Here is a 23,618-nt window from a genome sequence, read left to right on the forward strand (position 1 = left end):
TGTTCTCCAGTCTTTGCAGCATCTGACCCAACTGAGCCTCCCTTTCTTCTTGGTGCTTCCTTCATTGGCTTCCATGACTGTTTTTTAATGGGTCTCCTTCTACTTACATGAACACTCCTTCATCTCTTTCACTGACTTCTCTTCTTCCTCCCACTCCCTAAGTGTGGGTAATAGAACCATCCAAAATGCTTCAATGACTTCGTTATTCCTGCCCTCCCACTATGTTACTCCATTCTCTTCTGTTCCCTGTCCCCCAAATCAGAAAAACAAAGCCCTTGTAACAAATATACATAGTTAAAGAAAACATACACCCACATTAGCCATGTCTAAAACCTATTCAACATTGTATCGCTATTTGGATGAAGATGCAGAAAGAATACTTAGGATATTTGTAGGGCTGGGTGGGCTGGCTAATATACTGCAGAGTAAAATCAGGATGAAAAGTGATCTCCCAGGGTTGGAAGAAGAGTTATTTTTACCAAGATATACAGTGTTGTGCTTGGGTTCCAAAAATCAGTAGCATAGCTACTCAGTGTAGGGAGGACTGTTCTTAACCACAGAAAGATCTAGGGATTTTAGCAGATGAACCAAGTAATTATTCTTTCTTCTGTGAAAATCCTTAGTGCAATGCTTTTGGGGTGTCCCAAATTTCTTTCTTTTTGGTGAGGCAATCCAGGTTAAGTGACTTGCCCAGGGTCACACAGCTAGTAAGTGTCAAGTGTTTTTGGGAGATTTGAACTCAGGTCCTCCTGACTCCAGGGCTGGTACTCTATCCACTGAGCTACCTAGCTGACCCTGGGTGACCCAAATTTCACATGGCAGGACTTTTCATGTCACTTTTAAAAAACAGTCAAAAATGATTTTCGATGTCATTTTCATAGAGCCTTGATTTTCTCACACGAAAATGGGGTGTATATTAATAGCTAATTTGACATAGTTTTTAAGGTTCACAAAGTGCTAATTTTGCATACATTATCTTATTTGATCCTCACAGCAATCCTGTGAGGTAGGTGCTAATTATTATTCATTCCCATTTTACAGATAAGGAAACTGAGACAGAGGGAGGTTAAGTGAGACAGCTAATAATTATCTGAGACAGTATGCAAACTTGGGACTTCCTCACTCTAAGTCCAACACTACCAATCAGTCAACAGATGTTTATTAAATGCTCACCTTGTGCTGAGGATACACAGAAAAAGGCAGAACAGTCCGTTTCCTCAAAAGCTCACTTTCTAGGGGGAAAGTGCATAAGAAGGCACGCACAAGATTCTGGCAGACTGGATGTGATAACAGTAACAGTAACAATAATATAAATAGCTCTCATTCATAGAGTGTGTTAAAGGTTGTAAAGTGCCTTACATGTGTTATCTCTTTTGAGACTAATAAGAGGTGCTATTTGTAATTTTTATTTTGTATATGAGGGATTTGAGGCAGACAGAGGTCAGGATCACACATCTAGTAATTGTCTGCGGCAGGATTTGAACTCTGGTCTTCCTGATTCCACGTCCTGCACTCTATCTGCCTGACACTTAGAGAGGAAGGCATGGGCCACAGGGGGATCAGATGAAGCCTCCTGCAGCAGGAAGCTTTGCAAGGAGACCATAGATTCTCAGAGGCCAAGGTGAGAAGGGATAGCATTTCAGACATGGGGGACAGGAGGTACAAATCCACAGAGCAGGGAGATCTCATGGGTCACGTGTGAGGAACAGCAGATATGGCTAGACAATGTTGTTCATGTTGGGGAAAACATCACAAGAAGACTGCAAAGGGACAGAAGTCAGGTTATAAAGAGCCTTAAATGTCAAGCAGAGGAATTTCTATCTGATCCTAGGGGTAATGGGGCAGGCCTCAGAGGCTTACTAGCTGTGTGACCCTGGGCAAATCACTCAACCCTATTTGCCTCAGTTTCCTTATCTGTAAAATGATCTGGAGAAGAAAATGGTAAACCATTCCAGTATCTCTGCCAAGAAAACCCCAAGTGGGGTACAGAAGAGTTGGACACAATTGAACAACAAAGCCAATAGCAAAAGGGGTAATTGGGGACTGGTAGAGTTTATTCAGTAGGGAGGTGAAGTGAGCACATGATAGACCTGTGCTTTAGGAATGTCATTTTGGAAGTGGAGTGGAGAATGCATCAGTGCTGGGAGAGACTTGAAAAAAAAAAAAAAAAAAGCCACGAGTCCATAAATAGAAAAAAAATTCCATTGTATCGCTTGTTTATTTCTCCATAAGAGAAAACTTAAATTTGGATGAGAAAGGGCAGGAAAGTCTCCAGATGGAGATCTTACTGAATTATACATCACATCTCTGAAAAAGAGATGAATCAGAATTACTCTTCCATTATTAAATTTCCCTTCCACATGGACCTGATTTTGTTTAAAGGAAGGGTCTGGAAGTACCTTTTCTAATTGTAGCTCATTCATTATTGAGGTTTGGCAGAGATGTTTCCCTTTAGGTGATATAATGAAGAACCTTTCTTCAGAACTCATCACAGAGACTTGGAAAGGAAGGTTATTTTTTTTTTAAATCACTTCATCCAACAAAACTCAGTAGTTTTGATAGGACTGTGACATCTGCCCAAATGTGTGCAGGACAGAATTACAATCACCAGTGATTGAATCTTACAATTCAATATATAAATGAAACAAGCCAACCTCTTTTCTCTTAGTAGAAATTTTTGTGTGGTATTGCTTGCAATGATTTTATAGGGAATTAGGCAAGTTAGCCATCCATCATTGATGAGGTTAATATCACAGACTTCATATAGGTTATATATATGACATTACAGTGTTTCAGTGACTCATTGTGGGATTCTCTTACCATGAGGTTCCTTTTCTAAAAATAAGGGAATTAGCTAAATTACCCATCAATCATTGATGAGGTTAATATCACAGACTTTGTGTAGGTTGTATTTATGACATTACAGTTTTTCAGTGACTTGTTATAGGATTCTTTTACTATGAGATTCCTTTTCTGAAAGTAAGGGAATTGAGCAAATTACCCATCAATCATTGATGAGGTTAATATCACAGACTTCGTATAGGTTGTATTTATGACATTACAGTGTTTCAGTGACTTCTGGAAATCTGTTACTAGTAATCTCTTTATGGTGTCTGGAACCCACACAAGTGATATTGTACACAAATAATAGATAACAATAATGAGAACACTGGCATTTTGAAGAATAAGAGTCAGTGTTATGTAGTGGCCAAAGAACTGTCTTCGGCATTAGAAGCTGCCTTTCGAACATGCTGGCTCTTTGACCCTGGGCACATCATTAAACCTCTCAGATCCCTGGCAACTCTCTAAGACTGTAAATTGTGGTTCAGGTGCTGCTATTCATTGGTAGATGGAGTGTTGTCTTGGAGAGTTACCTATGCTAATGAGTTCACAGGTCCAGGGCAGAAAAAAAAAGGCATTGATCACATTCAAAGCCCTTTACATACTAGATCTCCTGGTATCTCATTTGAGCCTCACAACAGCCTTGTTGTGAGATACCTTTATCCCTAGTTTACAGATGAGAAAGCTGAGAGTCAGAGAAGTTGAATAATTTGCCCATGGTCACACTGTTAATAAATGTCAGAGACAGGATTTGAACCTCCTACTTCCTGATCACAAGGTTGACTCCAAGTCCAACAGTCTACATACCACCTTGGTTTTCTTTCAGTTATGTTGTAAGGACCACCTTCTTCACAAAGCTGTTCCCAGTCCCATTAACCCTTGTTATTAGCGTTAGACCTCTCAAATCTGCCTTGTATTAATTTTGTATTTATTCTGTCTAGACAGCCCTAAGTGTACATGCTGTCTCCCCTATTAGAAAGTAAGCTCTTAGAAGCAAGGGCATCTTCCCTTTGTCATTGTAGCTTCAGTGCCAAGCACAAGGCCTGGCATTTAACAGATACTTGTTGGATGCTTGATTATGATTCACAGGAAAAACAAACAAACACCAAGATAGAATATCATGAATCTTGCCAAGTGGACCTGGTGGGAAAAGTGATATGTAGCAGGCTGAGGAGACTACTTTTGTTGCTGAAATATTACTTCTGCTATGATTTACCAAGGCAAATGGGACAGACACTTTCTCAAGTCTTTATTTTTTTCTTGACTATCAGTACCCAGGGTAAAAGAATGATTAGTCTTTTGGTTAAGTGTTTTAACTAGCAATTCCTTTATGTGTGTATGTGTATGTGTGTGTGTGTACATATATATGTATATATATACATATACACGTGTGTGTGTATATATATATATAATATGTATGTATGTGTGTGTGTGTGTGTGTGTGTATGTTTGACTACTTTGGAGCCCCAAAAGGAGAATGTTAAATGCCTGGGAAACCACTTTGAAAAGCCTCTTTGAAAAATCCGAATTTCCCTCAAAATTCCAAATCCTTCTGTTATAGTTATGTTTTTGTGTTTGTTTTTGTTTGTGCATTTTCAGAGCTCCTATGGATATGGGGACCTGTTCAGTGAGACTTGGAGGGCATTCACCGACTATGACATCATCCATTTGAAAGAATATGATTCAAAAACGGTACTGAAAACTTTACACAGATATGTATCATAGGCACATGATTTTACGTTGAGATAAGGGCATATGATTATCTTTGGTTTAGATTCCTAGTTTAGCATTATAATTTAAAAAATAGAATGTTACCACTTATTGACAATCAAAAAAATGTGTCCTTTAGAAAGTTCAGTCCTTTATAATTTCAAACCATTCACTTTTAAAGAAGGATGAGAAGGTACCCCTGTCCACCAACTCCAGCTCTTTTGTGGAGCTCGGGGACACTGTTTTTATGTGTTGATTAGTTTTATTAAATATTTTCCTTCTTCCCATTTAAACAAAGATTCATTTCTTTTTAAGAAGGGTAGCTCTCTAGAAGTAGGCAGGGGAAGTGATACAGCAGGAAATGTAGGTGATGGAAAAACAAAATATAGCAATACAACTTATCAAAAAGTGTAATCTGGTGGGCAGGCAACAATCTTAGGAGGCAGAGAAGACCAATAGAAAGGTAGCTCAATTTGGAGTCAGAGGGCATGGGTTCAAATTCTGGTATTGCTACTTGATAGTCATATGACCTTACATAAATCATTAACATCTAGACTCAAATTCCTCAGGAAGCAGTTGAACAAGATAGTCTCTGATTGATGTCCCTTTAAGCTCCAAGTCCATGATCTTATGGTCCTTTAGAAGATAATCCTAATTTCTCTCTTATAAACATATATATGTGTGTATATATATATATGTATATATTTATATTTATATTATGTAGATACACACTTACACATATGTATATTGTTTACATACACATCTGTATAGATGGGTATATGTACTATATGTGTATATATGTATGCATACATATGCATATAGGTACACAGACGTATACATTATGTTCAACAAAATAGATAATAATACAACATAGATAATACTACTTTATAGTTAAAATTACTATGTGGTCTATAAGGTTGGACACAAGAGCTTTAAACAACCTTTTTCTCCAGGTGTGTTTCAAGGAAGCTGTCTTTTCCTTACTTCCCCGAATGAGATACGGATTGTTTTACAACACACCACTAGTGAGTATTTTTGAATAACTTGAGTATATAAATTTATACTACAGGGACTTGGTTCTTGACAACTTTCAAGTTGTAGGTTATGGGACAACAAAATCAGCTCTTGGGAATGTGATTGAGCTTGGGTGTCAGCTGTGACTTTGATTTCAGATCTCTGGCTGCCAAAATACGGGATTATTTCGAGCATTTTCTCAACACATACTGCACAGACTGAACATCACACGGGATGGACCACAGGTATTCTCTATATTGTGTGTCCTAAACTTGACCCTTCTCCTTGCTGACAATTAAACCAATAAAAAGAAGAAAATCTATTTATCCTTCTCTCTCTCCCCCCCTCCCCTCCAGTCTGTGAGGGTTGAGCATCAAAAGTTAGGCTTTTATGACTTTGTGGAATGGTGAGTCACTAGGCATGTTTCTTGGAGAGAATAAAGCGAATTCTCCCCCGATTAGTCTCCTTCACTTCTTTGTTCATCGATCAAACTAAATAAAACCAGTCAGGAACAGTGAAAAGGAAGAAAAACTGTAAGTTTCTGTTAGAATGCAAGCTTCTTGAGGGCAGAACAATTTGGATTTTACCTTTGCTCTTATGGGGTCTGCACAGTGCCTGGCACATACTTAGTTAGCCCTAAGTGCTTGTGGAATTGACATGCTCTGTCCTTTGGATACGAAGGAAGTGTTTTGTGTTCACCATGGGACCTGGTTGACTAATGATCCAGATGAAAAGGATGCTTAGAGAATCCCAATCAAAAGAATTTTCAGAATTGTATCCAATTTAGTGAGTTTCTCTACTGAGAACAGCCAGCAAGTTATTACGCGGTATATCCCCAAAGTGTTCGATCTTAATGATTATCGCTGTGCCAAGACTTTTGGGACACCCCGTCTATCCAGTCAGTATTACACCATAATTTGCCTTTCCTGCAGGATGGAAAAATCCGTGTCACTATCCTCGCCCGCAGTACAGAATATCGGAAGATATTAAACCAGAATGAGGTTGGTTTTTGCTGAATATTTTGATTACTGTCACATTGACTTTACTTTGTAGTTCTTTTTCATATTAGAGAACATTTTTTATTTAAATTAGTACCTTTTGCAAACATCATAAAGTGAGCATTGGACCTGGAGTCAAGAAGACCTGAATTCAAATCCAGCCTCAGACCCTTATTAACTTTGTGACCCTGGGCAAATCACTTCACCCCTCTGTTTCAGTTTCCTCATCTACAAAATAGGTATCATAATAGTACCTACTGTATTCATGGTAGTCAGCTTGACTACTTTTTGGGATCAGTTTTCATAATATAATCTCAGAGAAGCCATTTGACTGTGGCAAGAGAACTGGTGTTAGAATCTAGAAAATCTGGGATCAAATCCAACCTCTCCCAAATACTGTCCGGGTGACCCTTACCTCAAACAATGCTTTGTGTTAGTAGAGGAAATTTCCTAGACCAGTGAAAGAAATGGAATCATATTCTTAGAGTTAGAAGTTATCTTAGAGGTCACCTAGTCTAGTCCTCCCCGCTCTCCCCACTTTTGCATTTTTTTGATGAGGAAACAGGCCCAGAAAGGTCAAGGGATTTACCCAAGGCTACACAGGTAATGAGCTTTAGAGGCAGATTTTGAACCCTGCTCCTCTGACTCCAGAGTGTCTTTCCATTGTACAATGGCTGCCTCTGGGATTGTTATTTGTTTGTAAATTGATCACAAAAAAGGCAGAGCTTGGGGCGGCCAGGTGGCTCAGTGAGTAAGAGCACCAGCTCCAGTGTCGGGATGACCTGGATCAAATCCGGGCTCAGACACTCAGCACCACACCCAGAAATAACTGGCCATGTAACCTTGAGCAAGTTACTTAACCCCGATTGCTTTAAAAAAAAAAAAAGGGCAGAGCTCATGAAAAGGGACAACAAATACCAACGGTCTGGATTTGAGCAGAGTTCTGTTGTCCTGCCTCAGATGGGTACTGTCCCATGCCACACTGATAGGCAGTACAGTAGGAAGAGACCTGGTGCATTTGGGAGAACACTAATTTTGCAAATTGATTTCCCCCCCAAACAACACAAATCTATTGTCTCTCCCTCATCTCCTCCAATTCCATTGGAAAAAAAAAAAGTAAAACCTTTTTAACTAATAAGATAGTTAAGACAAATTCCTAAAGTGGTTGTGTCTAAGAAATATGGTTCAGTGTGCACTCTGGGTCTCTCACCTCTCTGTCAAGAAGCCTTTTATCATGAGTTCTCTGCAATCGCGGTCGGTCATTTCACCCATCAGATTTCTCAGTCTTTCAAAGTCGTTTGTCTTTACGATGCCTTTGTCATACATAAATCATTCTTTTGGTTCCACTTACCTTGTTTTGCATCAGTTCATACAAGTCTTTTTGGGAGGACTAATTGATGGAGGATGGTGCCCATGTGGCACTAAGTTCCAGACTGAGAAGAGAGAGTGTGTAATCTACCATGGCGTATACTCTTGGAGAGACACGTCTGGTCTGGTTTCCAGACCTCTCTCACAGGCCCTGTTTAACCTTGAAATAAGAAATAGAATTCCTTTCTGTGAGATACTGGAGTACAGCGGGCTTCATATATCTCAGTATCTCTTCTATGGTGGGCACAAAAAAATGTGGATGATGGCTCCTGTATCACAGACCATGAGCATGTAACAGCCAAGATGGATGTGAGAAATGGTATTATTATCAAAGAATAGAATTGCAAGATCAACTTCCCAACAGCAGATATGCTGACTCCCTGGCCCTTGACTTTTTTTTTGCTTTTTGGAGGGCATTTGGGGTTAAGTGATTTGCCCAAGGTTACATGGCTAGTTTTGGTTTTAAGTGTCTGAAGCTGGATTTGAACTTGTATCCTCCTGAATTCAGGGCCAGTGCTTTACTCACTGTACCACCTAGCCACCCCAACTGCCCTTGACTTTCAGAAACCAAGTGGCCCTTCTTTGGGGCCAACCTCATAAGCTGGATGTGGGTTTGGAGGCAGCACCAGGCTACTGGAATGAAGGTGGAGAGCTCGATATTGTGCCCCCAAAACAGAAGATCCTGTGCCAAGGTTTTTTTTTTTTAATTTTATAATTATATATCCCTTCTCTTCTTCCCTACCCAATGGGCCATTCCTTGTCATAATAAAAGAGAGAGAAAATAAGATTGCTAGATTTGAGTTAGAGGATTTGGGTTTGAATTCCACCTCTGCCCCTTGCTACTTCTGTGACCTTGGACAAATAATCTCTTTGGGCTTCGATTTCCTAATCTATAAAATGAAAGGTTCTTAAACTAGAGTCTGCAAACTTGCTATTAAAATTTTTTTTTCTGATAACTTTGTTGTTATTTGTTGTATCTGACTCTTCATGAGCCCATTTGAGATTTTCTTGGCAAAGATACTGGAATGATTTGCCACTTCCTTCTCCCGTTTATTTTGCTAATAAGGAAACTGAGGTAACCAGGTTAAATGACTTGCCCAGGGTCACACAGCTGGTAAGTTTCTGAGGCTGTATCTGAACTCAGGTCTTCTTGACTCCAGGCTCAGTACTCTATCCACCGTACCACCTAGCTGCTCATTTTGATAACTGTTTCGGTATAATTGTTTTCCTTCATAATCCTATAGATCTTATTTTCTGCATTTAAAAATATTAGCTTGATAAGGGGTTCACAACACAAAAAAAGAGTAGGAACCCCTAGCTTTTATGACTTTTATATTCCCTCCCATAACTAATCCATGACCTTTTCATCCCATGATCTCTGGTCGTGTAAAAACTGTTCAGTGAGACTAACCAATATGACAGGATAAGCAGTGTTCGACCCATAGACCCTTACCTTGGGCATTGACGTTTTCAGATGCATTCTTCCTCATCTCTAGTTCATGGGAAGAATTTACTCTTTCAGCTACAGATTTTATGCCAGATATGATGTGACCACATTCCTTTTAAGGAATAGACCTCATGAAAAGCTAGCTGGTAGGTACTGAAGAAATGACTTTCTGCCATAATTGGATTTGTAAATTAATGATAAAGCCCAATGCATTAATCAAAATTTAAAAAAATGAAATCACATCCTTCTGCAGGGTGCAGGAAAGGAGACGTTTTTGTTGACAGCCTCTGTGCTATGACTGGAAACCAGGATTTTGGGGTCATATTTCTAGAGTTGAAAGGGATGTAGAGGTCATCTAGTCGAACCTCCTTATTTTATAGAGAGGGAAACTGAGGCTGACAGAGACTAAGGGTCTTCCCAGAGTCACAGAAGGAGTAAATGGTAGCATGAAAATATGAATTAAGAGCCCACTTCAAGATTAGTGGACTTTCCAGGGAAACTACTTTCCAAATAAGTGCATTTCTAGTTGGATGCTCTAGGGCCTGGTGGTTCCTTCTAAGTTGGCATTTTTTATTGAAAACTTGGTTAATTCTCCTATGGAAAAGGAAACTCAAATTCCCCTCCTTATCTACAGTTATCCCTTCCCCATTTTGGGGGTTAGGGGTGTGGCACCCCTGTGATCTGCAAAATTCCTGTAAAATTTTTTTTACTTTCCCTTTATACCTGAGGAAAAAAAATCTGAATTTTTTCTTTTTCTTTTATGGGGTGTTTATAGTACCTTATTGTAAAATTTAGGTTAAGTATTTGGTCTTAGGCTCTATTATACAATACTATACATATATTTTGTGTATTTCTGAATTTCTAAGCTTTGTCAACTGCTAGCCTTCACATGTTGTCTATGGCTTCCACACAACTCCCCCCAAATTCCCATTCTTATGCTGACCTAAGATACATTGAAACGATGATGGGGAAAGTCACAACATGGAAGGGATAACTGTAGTCCTCCTTCTGTTCTGATGGAAATGGTATGTTTGAAAATCTTAGAGCTGTCTAGGAAGGAAAACTGTCTTGTGAGCATTTGAGGGGAAAATTATTTCTGTCCCCATTTGTCATAGGAACAAGCCTGTAACATGTTACAGAAAACTTGCTAGCTCAGGGCTTTTGTCATTTATTATTACCAAATGGGAAGTGATTTATAAGTCAAGGCAACATAATTGTGGTTTTAGTGGGATGAGACCCAGTGATCTCCTTTTGTTAATGGAGTAAATGTTGGAGTCTAAAAAGCATTCAGAGGGTTTCCCCAGCAAAGAATGCCTTGGCTTGCATTTTTAGATGGCAGCTTAACATTTCTAGCACCAGGGAAAGTCACAGAGCTCACTTGTAGCTGTTAGGACATCAAACTCTGTAATAGTAGCATCCTGAATCCCAACCCCTTTTTTGTGTTCTGATTGAAAGTTAGATGAGGAAGCTTTTTTTCACATGTGATTTTAACTGATAACTTTTTGGGATGGTGAGAAAGGAGATGAGTGAAGGAATTTCCAATTTAAATGCTTCTCTTTCTTCCTAGCTTGTAAATGCTTTGAAAACTGTGCCTGTATTTGAAGTCCGAATAGTAGATTACAAATACAAGTAAGTATGGAGCTGTCCCTTATGCCTGTGCTGACTTTTACTTGAACCTAATTAATGGAAAATAAGGGGTTTTTAGTCTGATGTCTTCTGTAGACAGGGAATCATTAATTTTTCAAGTGTTTATGGAAAGCAGATTTGCATTGGGATTTTAAATCCATTCTACCTGTGGTCTTAAAGAGCCTTAGTCTTTGTCATATGGTGATGTTTACACCTCTCACACATGTGTCAGTGAATACCACTGACATGGGGTTCTGCTGTAGAGGCTAGAAATATGTGGGTATTGTTTGAATAATGACAAAAACTGAATGTTTATCATGTACCTGGTATATGTGCCAGGTACGGGAGACTGAGAGAAATGGTTATTTCTCTCTTGTATTAATAACCAATTATTGAGTAAGGACCAAGGTTTTTCCCCTTTTCTACTTCCTTATTCAGAAATCAGTCACCGTAGGTTATTCAGGCAGCCTTTGAAGTGCAGGGCTGATAATGAGAGGGAAAACTCAGATCTATTCAAAAGATAAAGAAGTTTTAGTTTAGGTGAACTGATGGATTCTGGCCCATTGTGTTTTACTCAGACAGGTCTGGGAAAAAGTGAATTCTATCCATAAGTCTCTTTGACCAAGACCGAGTGATTAGGCATGTCCCCCAGACTCTCATTAGAATAAGCCCACCTCTCAACATAATATTAATTCTCTCATTACTTATTACCAATCAGAGTTGATTGCTACTCTCAGGAATACTTACTTTTCTTTTTTCTTTTTTTTGTTTTTGGAGGGCAATTGAAGTTAAGTGATTTGCCCAAAGTCACACAGCTAATAAGTGTGTCAAGTGTCTGAGGCCGGATTTGAAGTCAGGTTCTCCTGATTCCAGGGCTGGTGCTCTATTCACTGTGCCATGGTGCCACTCCCAGGACCACTCACTTTTTTTTTTTTTTTTAAAGCAATCGGGGTTAAGTAACTCGCTCAAAGTTACATGGCCAGTTATTTCTGGGTGTGGTGCTGAGTATCTGAGCCTGGATTTGATCCAGGTCATCCCGACACTGGAGCCAGTGCTCTTACTTGCTGAGCAACCTGGCCACCCCAAGACTAACTTTTCAAGGGCATAAAAGCATTGAATGGGTTCCATGAGGGGTCTTTGGCATTTGAAAGTGTCGCTAACCCCTTTTATTAATTCTATGCTAGTGTGATTAATACAATGATTAATTACCAAGAAACTATGTATCTCAGACTTTTTATATGTCACAAAACACAAAGGTAAAGATGAAAAATAGGCCTGCTCTTCTTAAATTGCTTACATTCAACTTGGGATAAATTCCATATAAATAAATACCATAAATACCATACCCTTTCTCAATGTGAATGAAACATTATACATCAAAGGAAAAATGTAAGGCAATATTCTAGTGATGCTCTGCTGAAACTTGGGAGTAGCTGGCTTGCTCTGGTCACTGGAATTGGGGTTCCTGCTCCATCACTCAGTCAATCAACAGATTCACTTATTAAATGCCTGCCATGGACTAGGCTTTGTGCCAAGTGCTGGGAGATACAGATACCAAGAATGAAGCAATCCTTATTTGTACAGAGTTTAATAGGGAGTCAACAAATGCTTATTTCCATATATATAGCATAAATAGGAGGGGAATAAATACAAATATATGTGAGAACCTGAGTATATGTGAGGACCTGAGCGAGTCACTTGATGCCTTGGTGTGCTGGGCAATTTGCCAAGACTTTGGGGGTTCCTTTCCTGTAGGGGTTGGCCTACATGGCTGCTGGGGTTCCTTTCCATTCTTAAATTTAGTGATTTTTGTGACTGAATTGCAGAGTAGGTACCAAATTGCATTAGCAGAGGGAGTTTCCACATTAGGAGTTTCCCATACCAGTAAAACCATGGATTGCATCTAAACAAACTTGAAGGCAGCTAATCATGCATCCTCTCCCTTTCCCGAGGGTCTCTTTCCTAGGCTAAAGCAGGAAGACAGTTTAGGTGGTGGTTTTTATAGGTCCCATCTGAGGATGGTGGCCATGGAAATGGAAGCACTGTGACAAATTCAAGGGAGATTTTGATGGTGGAATTGGCAGTTCACTGAGTGTTGGAGATGAAGGAGAGGAAGAAATCAAGGAAGATAACTATGCCTTAATTCTGTGATTTGGGTTTATTGTGTCTTACTAGAATTAGAGGTATCTAAACTTGGGTTCTGAAAGAACAGCTATACTGTTCACACAGTTCTGAGTTGTAAGACATTTATTAAACACCTACCTGCTACAGCTGGAAGAGATAATAAAGTAAGTGTCATGGAGATAAAGGACTTGTTTCATTTGGGTCTTTGGGCCAGAGGCAGTGAACTTTAAGTGGCTAGATAACTGGCCTCAAAACCTGGAAAACCTGGGTTTAAATCTCTTCTCTTACTCATATTGGCTGGGAGGCCCTCTCAATGCATTGATGAGAACTTTCTTCATGTGGAAGTTGGTCCTGTATGCCAATGAATGACAGGTCCAACCCTTATTTCTTTCCTCCTTAGCAACTAGTAGGAGTCTAATCAATGCTTATTGAATGGAACCGTATAACCTGATAGCAGATGATACAAGCATTTCTCACATTCCAGCCCGAACTGAACTCTTCTTTCTTCCCTACATTTTTCTCACGGCATTTCTCCTGCGTTCAGGGAGATTGGGTTTTTGGAACAACTGAGGATTACGCACAACACAGACGTATTTATCGGCATGCATGGAGCTGGCCTGACGCACTTGCTTTTTCTCCCAGACTGGGCTGTGATTTTTGAACTGTGAGTTGGCCTGTCCTTTGAGGACTACTTGGTTGGGTCCAGTTTTTGCTCCTTATGTTGAGCCTTGTTGAATAACATTGTTATCACAATGGGGATGTATCTCGTCACTAATGAATGTCCTTTATTTTGACAAGTAGATGAACCCGATGCTCATTCATGGAAGAGTTCTTTTTCAAGGTCACTCAGTGAATCCATTGTGAGGAAGATGAAGAAGGCCTAGGGCTGTAAATAACAGAACACTGTTGTCTTGTGGTCTGGAGCATACCACCTGTCCATATTATTCTTATATTTTCTCCACTTGGTTTTATAGAGATGTCCTGATATAGTGGATAAACAGTTGAACTAGGAGTCAGAAAGACTTGCTTTCAGATCCCTCCCTCTGACACTTATTAGCTGGATGATCTTGGGAAAGTCATTTCTTCTCTTTGGGTCTCTGTTTTCTCATCTATAAAATGAGGGATTTGGATTCCATCCCACTTCTAGATCTGTGATCATATTAGGGATTCATTCTTGGAATAACTTTAGTCAATAGTAGTTGAATGGTAAGGGAAAACATACCATATATTCTCAGTGATCAGAAGTCAGTGCAAATTATTCTATATGTACTTTGAATCTTACACTTGAATCGGGTTAGCTATGTGGTTCTTATTGGGCCCCAGGATCATAGCTCTAGAGCTGGAAGGGCACCCAGAGACAGCTAGCTGTTTTACAAATGAGGAAACTGAGGCCCAGGGAATGTATGTCTTGTCTAAGGTTACTCAGGTAGTGTCAGAGGTGACATTTGAACCTAGAGCTTTTGGCTTTAGAACCACTGCTATTTCTACTGTAACCCATGTAATAACTGGACTTTCCAACCATTTGCAGTTATTGACATCTGGGTGAAATATCTAGATAATTCAAGCAGATTATCTGGCTCTCAATTATCTGGTTCATTGCCTCTGCTCTTTATTTCTCTGTCTTGACTTGATAATAATCATAATAATTGGTGTTGATAGAGTACTTTCAGGTTTACAAAGTACTTTTACAAACATGATCTCATTTGAATGTAAAACAACTCTGTGAAGCAGGTAGTAAAGGAATTAACCCCAGTTTGCAGATAAAGAAACTGAGGCTGAGAGAGGTTGACAGACCTGCCAGGGTCACAAAGCTAGTTAGTGTCAGAGGCAGGTCCAGTGTTCTCTCTACTACCTCTGGCCCCATCTCTTAATAGATATGGCACTAGTATTTATTTTTATCATCCTTACCTTAAAGACAGACCAAATAGTCCATTTCTGGTGACCTTTCAAAAGTGATTTCCCCTTTTCCTTATTGTTTAGAGATGAAAATCTATTTGTGCTCCTTAAGTTGTCTTTTTCAAGGAAGCTTTTTATTTTCTTAGGAATTGTCTTCATGTTGCTGGATGATAAAGGCTTTCTGAGGACATTATTTGTGAAAATCTTTGTGTGTCTAGGTACAACTGTGAGGACGAACACTGTTATTTAGACCTAGCCAGACTCAGAGGGATTCACTATGTCACCTGGAAGAAAAAGAGCAAAGTATTCCCTCAGGATAAGGTAAATCCTGCCCATTCTCATATTCTTGTTTTTAATTTGACTAAAATGTTAGGCTCTGCCCTATAATAAAGGAAAGGGGAAGGGAATAAAAATTTATTAAAGACATACTATGTGCTAGGTACCATGCTAAGCATTTACCAAACACCATCTCATTTGATCTTTACAACAACTCTGGGGCTAGATCTGTTCCCATTTTACAATGGAGGAAAGAGGCAGACAGAAATCAAATGACTTGCCCAGAGTCACACAGCTGTTAAGTGTCTGAGGCCAGATTTGAACTCAGTTTTTCCTGACTTCAGACCCAGTACTTTATTCACTGAACCATCTAGTGCCTCAATAATAACGATATTTCAATAGTTCCTCTTTCTCTCCTGCGGAGAGTTTTACAAAGGGTTCCTTCCCCTCATCAAAATCCTTTGAGGTGGAGAGTAGAAGTCATGCTCACACATGAAAGGCTTTGTATACTTTTATACTATATGTTTTAATTAAGTAAATTTAATGAATTAAATACTCAGCTAATTTAGCCCAAATAAATTTTTCTCCTCTAATTGGTAAGTTATTTTGTCTTAAAGGCAGAAGAGCTAAAACAAGGAAGTCTTGCTAGTTTCCTCGTTCAGTAGAAAGGTAAACTCTTTGAGGTCAGGTCAGATGAAACACTTTGCATTTGTTTATCTTTGCACTGGTATCCTCATTGTATTCCCATTGAAGAGAATGTCAATTTCTTGAGGATGGAGACTATTTTAGGTAATACTTTTTATTTATTTTCCTGTATGTAGGCTTTTTTTCCCCCAGTCCCTTGTTCAATACTTCTCACCCCAAAGCAGGCTCCTTCAGGTTAGGGAAAGTTTTGTTTTTGTGTATCTGGATAGATAGGAGTGTGGTACTAACACCCCAACTTTTTTCCTCCACGCTTTCTCTTTTCCTGGGCTGGCTTACTCACCCCAATCTGTACCTACTCTGGTAGGTTGGAATGGTTTTCTAGAATGGGGTAGCCACACATGGTCTCAGAATCCTAAGCATTGCCCTATTGTGGGAGAAATACATATGTTAACACTTAAAATTTTATTTTCTGAGCCCCCACTGGTGTGCTTCGCATTTATTAAATTCATCACAATGACATCATTAACTTTAAAAAAATTATTGACTTTTTTTTACATATCCTAAATTTCCCTCTTTAGCTTGTCTCCTTCCTCCCAGAGAGCCATTTCATATGACAAGAAATTACACCATTAAAAATTAAACATGAAATATTACTAAGTAAGAAAGCAAAAGCGAACATAACTGTAAGTAACATTTATTCAATAGAAGGCAAAAGTAGGAATAAACAAAATGTAACAATCTGCTTGTAAAGCTGGGCAACCACTCTTTCACAGTGTCCAAGAGGAAGAGGAATATAGGAACTGAGGCACATGAGTAGGGAATCCCATGTTTTCCTAGGAAAACTCAAGACTCTAGACTGCAGGTCTTGATAGCTTTGATCTCATTAGGGGATAGACTGTATCGACCACAGTTACTGGGTGGGACTGTTCCTCTTCTGAGCCTCTCCACTCTCTTCTTGGATGAAACCCCTTCTCTGCTCCTATTATGTTTTTAAAGCAGTATTCAGCCCTTTTAACCAGTTAGCAGCCTTACAAGCTTGGGGTACTATGACACTTTTTAATCGAAAAATAGTTACCTTTAAACCTGAAATCTGCAATGCTAGTTAGGATTTGGTCTCTCTAGGGTCTGGGGAATTCCCACCCCTGAACAATAGAGGGCCTTAAAAGGTAACATAGGCAAGCCTTTCAGGGGTTTTCTCTCTTTCAAGCTATAGATGGAAGATGGAGGGGGCCAGTTCTTAACTCACAAGGAAGGATTATGCTTTTATCCAGTCAGCTCTTTCAACCAGCAGAGTTATCCTCCAGTCACATTAGGTCCCTGCATCCACCACAAAGCCTCTCTCTACCCTGCTTAGCTGCTGTCAGACTCTTGGCTCATTGGCTTCTCATCACGGTCTTCTGTGTTCTGTAGCCTGAAGTCTCAACTTCTCTCATCATCTTCTCTGATTTTCCCATCTTCTATGGTTGTTGACTCCTGATTCAGCTTCTGATTTCCAGGCTTCTAATGACTCAAATCAGGGATCTCTTCATGAATAGGCAGTGACCCAACTCTAACTTAGCTTGAGAAATTAAAATTCCACATTTCTGTCAGAGATGACGCATAGTTTTTATGTAATGGTCCCATAGTCCCAGAACAAATCTTTGATCCAGAGTTTTAAACATCGTAGTCCCAAAAAGTCAGATTCAAAACAGCTGCTGGGAAACTGAGGCACTGAAGCCATCTTTATAATCAGTCAGGTCCTACTTTCACCTGGTTTTCTCAGGACTCTGTATCTCCCCTCAGCAAAACCCCTGCCCCTCCCCCACCTCTCTCCTGCAGGGTTGCTTCCATCTGTGGTTATTTCAGCACAATCTATATTTCTCCCCAGCTGTGTTTCTTTTTGTTTCACACAAAATATCCTTTTTCCCCCCTGCCCCTTTCAGCCGATAAATCGTCCACCTCAGAATGGGGCAGTGCCTTGCAATTGGACTTTGTACCCCTCGCACCATAACAGGAGCTTGATAAATGTTTTTTTTGAATTATATAATTATAATAATCAAGCCTGGCCCAGAATAAGAGATATAAGAATTCACCTCCCTTCCTTTGCATAAGTAGAGGACTATGGGTATATAGAACATTGCATAAACTGGAAGACTTAGTTGGTATTTTGGTTAGTTTTTCTGAATTTCTTCCTCTGTCTCCTTCTTTCTTTTTAACATCCACCTTAATATATAATGTGAACTATGCTTTATGTGGCAAAAAATAGAATGTTAGCCAGATAGTAGCAATATTTTAGTTAGATTTTTCCTTCAAAAGGAAACAAAGCAGCTTGTAAAGTGGCGATTATTCTAAGTGACTTGGGCTCTTTTGTATCTTCCTCTCTGGGGAAGAAATATTGGGAAATGAAAATGATGTAAAAAATGAAAATAATGTAATGTAAAAACAGATATCAATATTTAAAAAAAAACTGACAGACTGAGTACTGGGACTGGACATGTATTTTCACCCATACAGGGAACTTCTTGGTGAGGAAACTTATTAGACAAATGTGGGCTGACATGTTCTCTGTAAATGGCTTATGGGGCTACCTCAAGCCCTGAGATTTGCCCAGTTACAGAGCCAGTAGGTGTCAGAGGCAGGAGCTGACCACAGTTCTTGGCTTTGAGGTCAACCAGCTCACTAGCCACTGTACCATGCTGGAGGAATTGAGTTTCATAAGCCCCTTTCCCCTCAAAACATCCAGTCAATTTTATTAAATTTTTCAAGGCTACATTGAGCCAGGGCTAAGTTCCAGGCATTGGGCTAAGTCTGGGAAGATAAAGATAGCAATTAAACAGTCTCCACTCTCAAGGATATCACATTCAACTTAGGGGAAGTCAATGAGAAAGGAAGTTAAAGACTGAGCTTATGATTTCATTGGTTCAGGGAACTCCCAGATGAGGCACTTTTCTTTACTAGTGCAGGTCAGTACCTTCTCAGAGCAGTGATACTGCCACTAATCCATACAGAAGGAACCCTGGGACCACATATTCATTGAATTTTAAGATGTTATATTATCAGTGTTTTATTTTATCTTCATCTTGTTAAATATTTCCGGATTACATTTTAATCTGATTCAAGCTGCACTCCCTCTGAGATCTGGCAGTATGTTTGATACCTGTCCAAGAGAATTGCCTAGAACAGAGGTGCTGGAACAAGATTAAAATGTAATTGGGAAATGTTTAACAAAATAAGTAAAACGATAATACATCATAGGTAATGTTAATTTGTGGTTTTCTAAGTCAGTAGTGGGCTGCAGGGATCATTTCTATTTGAGTTTGCTGAAAACACTGAAAAGTGATGTGCTCAGGGTCATACATGTGTTAGAGATGGTACATGGCTCTAAGGCTTGTTCTCTATTCATGATGCCAAGCTTCCTCTTGAACAAACACACACACACATACATATGTATATACATTTTACACATACATGTATATACACATACATACATACATACACACATATACAGTCATATATATGTGAATTAAGTCAACGAATATTCATTGGGTTGAATTTACCTCCATGCCAATAAGCTACCCAGAACTAATAGCTTAGAAAGAGCCATAAATTATAGTTACCAGCAAATTAAAATCGCCAGTGACATAATTGTAGTTTCCTACATAGGAAGCAAAGACCTAAGGAACATTGTTTGTTCACAAATGTTTTCTGTTTCTGCAGGGTCACCATCCAACTCTAGGGGAGCACCCCAAATTTACAAACTATTCTTTCGATGTAGAAGAATTTATGTCCATTGTGCTTCTGGCTGCAGATCATGTATCTCAACACCCAAAGTGGCCATTTAAGAAAAAACATGATGAACTGTGAAAAAGAAATGTCAATTTCTTTTTTCCCATCAATTTCATTGCAGTGGAATGGAAACCCACAGGATCTAAATACTAGAGCACACAAGCTCACAATTTTTTTTAAACCAAAAAAGTGCCATATTTTATACCAAAATGCACATCTAGAATGTTAAAATATTTGGACTATGGTCTTTCTTGACCGTTCCTTCTGATTTCTATGTTGTTGCTATTTATCAAGACCATTTAAGACTTTTGCACTGGTTCTTCCATTTTGTAAATGTTTTCAGGCTTCATAAGAATGGTCAGTTTTTTTTGGTGAGTGATAATGGATGTGTTACTGAGCATTCTGGTCTCAGAATCTGCAAAGGATTTTTTTTTTAATTGTTATTATTTTCAGTTTTATGATAGTGATTGTAATTTGATCATCACTTCAGCTTATTTCTGACATATTTGGATTTATAGGACCATAGATCTAGAGCCCAAAGGAATCTTAATGGTTCTAGGGTTAGAGGAGCATAAATTCTGGGCTTGGAGTCTAACTCATGAGAGCTTGGACACTTAGAAGGAAACTCATGAGAGAGGGAAAACTGGAGTCTGACTTTCATCTAACAAAGAGAATTGATTCATGAGAGAATCAAACTCATTTTACAAAAGAGGAAATCAAGACCCAGTAAGCTTAATCGAATTGCTCAGGGTTAATAGTTAAGACAGGCCTGGGGCAGAATTTGAATCCAGATCTTAATGAATCCAAGTCCCAAACTCTATCCATCACACCTTTAACAAAGAATGTGCTCCTTTCCCCTATGAACTAAACCTAATATGATATGGGACATGGAAAAAAAGAGTTTCAAGTATAAACAGTCAATAATTCCTTCAATCTTAGTCTGATTTTTCAATCACCCAGTGGTGTCAAGTATCCTGAAATGATAAGATTTATATAACTAATAGGAGTCAAGTTTTAATGTGAATTATTTATTGTATGGCAAAGTATTTAATTTTTCTTGGTTAAGTAGAAGTATTTTGGTTAACTTTCCCTTTATTGAGGGAAAACAAGACCCCCTCATTTGTAAAGTGCCTCTTTTTAAAGAAAGCTTAGATTCTGTCATTGGGATAGATAAACCCCTACTTTCCTGGGTCACTAACTCAATAGAATATCCAAGTTTTTTAGGTCTTCATATGTTTTCTATACTCAACCTGATTGTCAATGTAAAGAGTATTTTTTTTTTCTGAATTAAAAAAGGAAGGATCTAGTTAATCAGAAGGATACCATTATGAAAACAGGGAAGATCTTATGAAACTCTATCTATACATGGAAAAAGTATTAGGATCAACTCTACTATTTATGCCCTTCTAAGATGCTTCTTTTCTGTTGTTAAAATTCATGGGGCGGCTAAGTGGCTCAGCAAGTAAGAGCATAGGCCCCAGTGTTGGGATGACCCGGGGATCGAATCTGGGCTGAGATACTTAGCACCCACCCAGAAACACCTGGCCGTGTAACCTTGAGCAAGTTACTTAACCCTGATTGCTTAAAAAAAAATTCATTCTGCTGTAAAATGTGAAGTTTACAATTGTCTAAACACTTGCAGAGTTTAATTTTTGAGGTTATTGACTACCTTTTGTTAAATGATTGTAAGTGACTTCCTAGAGGTTAGGCCTATTTATTATAATGCCTGTGAAAATCCAGATGAATGACGGTAGCACTGACTGATACACAGGTTGCTTAGGGCTCTAGAAAAATCCTTTTCTCAGAAACTCAGCTGATTGCAATGGATTTGCTAATATGGGTTGTTGCCGATTTTCTATGTGCAGAATATCGAGTAATTATTCAGGAAAACATGCTTCACTCAAAGGGTAAATGGAAAAACAAAGTTGCACTTTGGGGCAGGATAAAAAATTTTAAATGCAGTATTTCTGTATTTGTGTTATTACCTCATTTTATAGAAGTGTCTAGGACAATGTTGTTTTGTAAAATAGCATGAATTTCAGAACACTTAGCTTTTTTTAGAGGAAAGCTATATTTATTATACTTTGCACATATTTTAGAGAGAGTGGTAAATTTTGTAGAAACAGGAGAATGCATCTGATAATTATGTGGTTAACTTATCAGGCTTCAAAAAAATAGCAACATAAGGAGCCATCCTAGCATTTGGAAACTTTTAAAATTAAGAAATACAAAGCTTGCTACTTTTTATCAATACACATTTTTAAGATTAACCTGTAAAAAGCCTGTGATGTTTTTTGCCTTTTTGGGGGGGGGAGGGGCATGCTTTTGAAATAAACATTTTTTTGGTATTTTATTTTGAATGTCAGTTTTATTTTACTTTTAAAAATTTTTTCTCTCTTTGAATATTATGAGTTTCTTTCCTTGGGAATCTTATTTAACTGGTTTATGGCACATAAACTTTGCTCTGCTCAAGAGACCTTGGTTTGAACAGCCAGCAAAGGAAAATACAACTTTCTCAGTGTTGTTGTGAAGTTACAAGAATATCTGAAATATGGGGCCATTTTCTTTTCTATTACAATTATTGGGAGAGACATCAGAAAGATGTCTCTTTTATATGACTTCCTTTGTATTTATCTTTCCTAAGGATTGAATTCTGATTATAGTTGAATTCTGATTTTTTTTTTCTTGGCTATTTTCTGGAGATTAAAATAAGTTCCTGACAATTCTGACTCATGGTGGCAGTATGACTCTGGGCAAATCTGTTAACATTTAAAGATCCTCAGAAAGCTTTTTTTTTTTTTGATTGGCAATTGGGGTTAAGTGACTTGCCCTAGGTCACACAGCTAGTTTTTGTGTTAAGTGTCTGAGGCTGGATTTGAACTCAGGTCGTCCTGACTCCAGGGCTGGTACTCTATTCACTGCAACACCTAGCCACTCCACCTCAGATAGCTTTTTAAGACTGAAGCTGATTATGATGGGTAAAATTACTGTACCAGGGGTACACCAAGAGAATTGCAAGTCACATCCCCATGCCCTATCCCTTGAGGATATTGTCTAAGATTTCCAGGCATGTTAGAGGCAGCATGGCTTGGTGGACGGGGGCTGGCTTTAGGGTTAGGGAGACCAGGGTTCACATCCCAGATTGGACAGATAATGGCTCATGTCTTTTAACTCCTTAGTGCTGCAGGGAACTTTCTAAACCTATAAGTGATCCATAAGCTGCTGATCTGTCTGGGTGGTTTCCATTTCCAAACTGAGAGTCAACTATACTGAGATGGTAACAGGGTCAGATGCCTCTCCTGCTTCCCCAAATAAAAAAAAAATGTATATTATATAGAAATTATTATTATATGATACCATACTATATTATATAATATTTTACATTACATCATATGTATAATAAAAAGCATATAAAATGATAGGTGATGTTTTTTTGTACTTTACTAGATAAAGATTAATCAGTGGAAAATTTTGTGAGATTTAGAGTCCCATTTGGGCTGTATTTTCACAACAGTGCTTCAGAAATTCTGCAGTAGTTTTCGTAGTCTATTCCCCCAAAAGGGAAAGGGGGAGTAGGAGTAGAAGATGTTTACTGTCCTATTACTGTGTATCTTCCCTCAATTGGTATCAATCTCCACCCATCAATGCCTTCTTATCTTATGTGATTCTTATCCGTTTTCCCATATATCTTCTAGAGAAGGTGACAATGTGCTGGGCGCCTTTGTCTAGATCTTTTGATATTCCATGGTTACCAAAGAAGCTTGAGGTGAGGAGTGGGGAATCTATCTGTTACTCCATGCTCTTCCTACATCTCATCCCCTTTTCTGATCACATCTTTCTTGGGTATTCATGGTTTTTTTCCCCCTCACACTATGAAAGCTTTTATTGAATGTAATAATAAAGTTTTA

At 38.7% G+C, this 23,618-nt stretch overlaps 1 protein-coding gene across 6 annotated transcripts in view; it reads left to right on the forward strand.

The window, feature by feature from the left end:
- EOGT (EGF domain specific O-linked N-acetylglucosamine transferase) overlaps nucleotides 1-22,063 on the forward strand; it is a 44,876-nt gene extending 22,813 nt beyond the window's left edge. For all 6 annotated transcript variants that reach the window (XM_069084150.1, XM_069084151.1, XM_069084153.1 and 3 more), the window contains 8 exons: nucleotides 4,441-4,533; nucleotides 5,505-5,576; nucleotides 5,724-5,810; nucleotides 6,498-6,566; nucleotides 10,946-11,007; nucleotides 13,673-13,792; nucleotides 15,243-15,345; nucleotides 19,642-22,063. In XM_069084150.1, the coding sequence (XP_068940251.1) occupies nucleotides 4,441-4,533; nucleotides 5,505-5,576; nucleotides 5,724-5,810; nucleotides 6,498-6,566; nucleotides 10,946-11,007; nucleotides 13,673-13,792; nucleotides 15,243-15,345; nucleotides 19,642-19,788 (753 nt within the window). In that variant the 3' untranslated portion in view covers nucleotides 19,789-22,063. The remainder of the gene's footprint in view (nucleotides 1-4,440; nucleotides 4,534-5,504; nucleotides 5,577-5,723; nucleotides 5,811-6,497; nucleotides 6,567-10,945; nucleotides 11,008-13,672; nucleotides 13,793-15,242; nucleotides 15,346-19,641) is intronic.
- Nucleotides 22,064-23,618: the final 1,555 nt, after the last annotated feature.

The sequence above is a fragment of the Petaurus breviceps genome, unplaced genomic scaffold (assembly GCF_028583685.1).
Source record: "Petaurus breviceps papuanus isolate PSGF00001 unplaced genomic scaffold, PetGlider_PUasm1.0 174, whole genome shotgun sequence".
NCBI classification, from domain to species: Eukaryota; Metazoa; Chordata; class Mammalia; order Diprotodontia; family Petauridae; genus Petaurus; species Petaurus breviceps.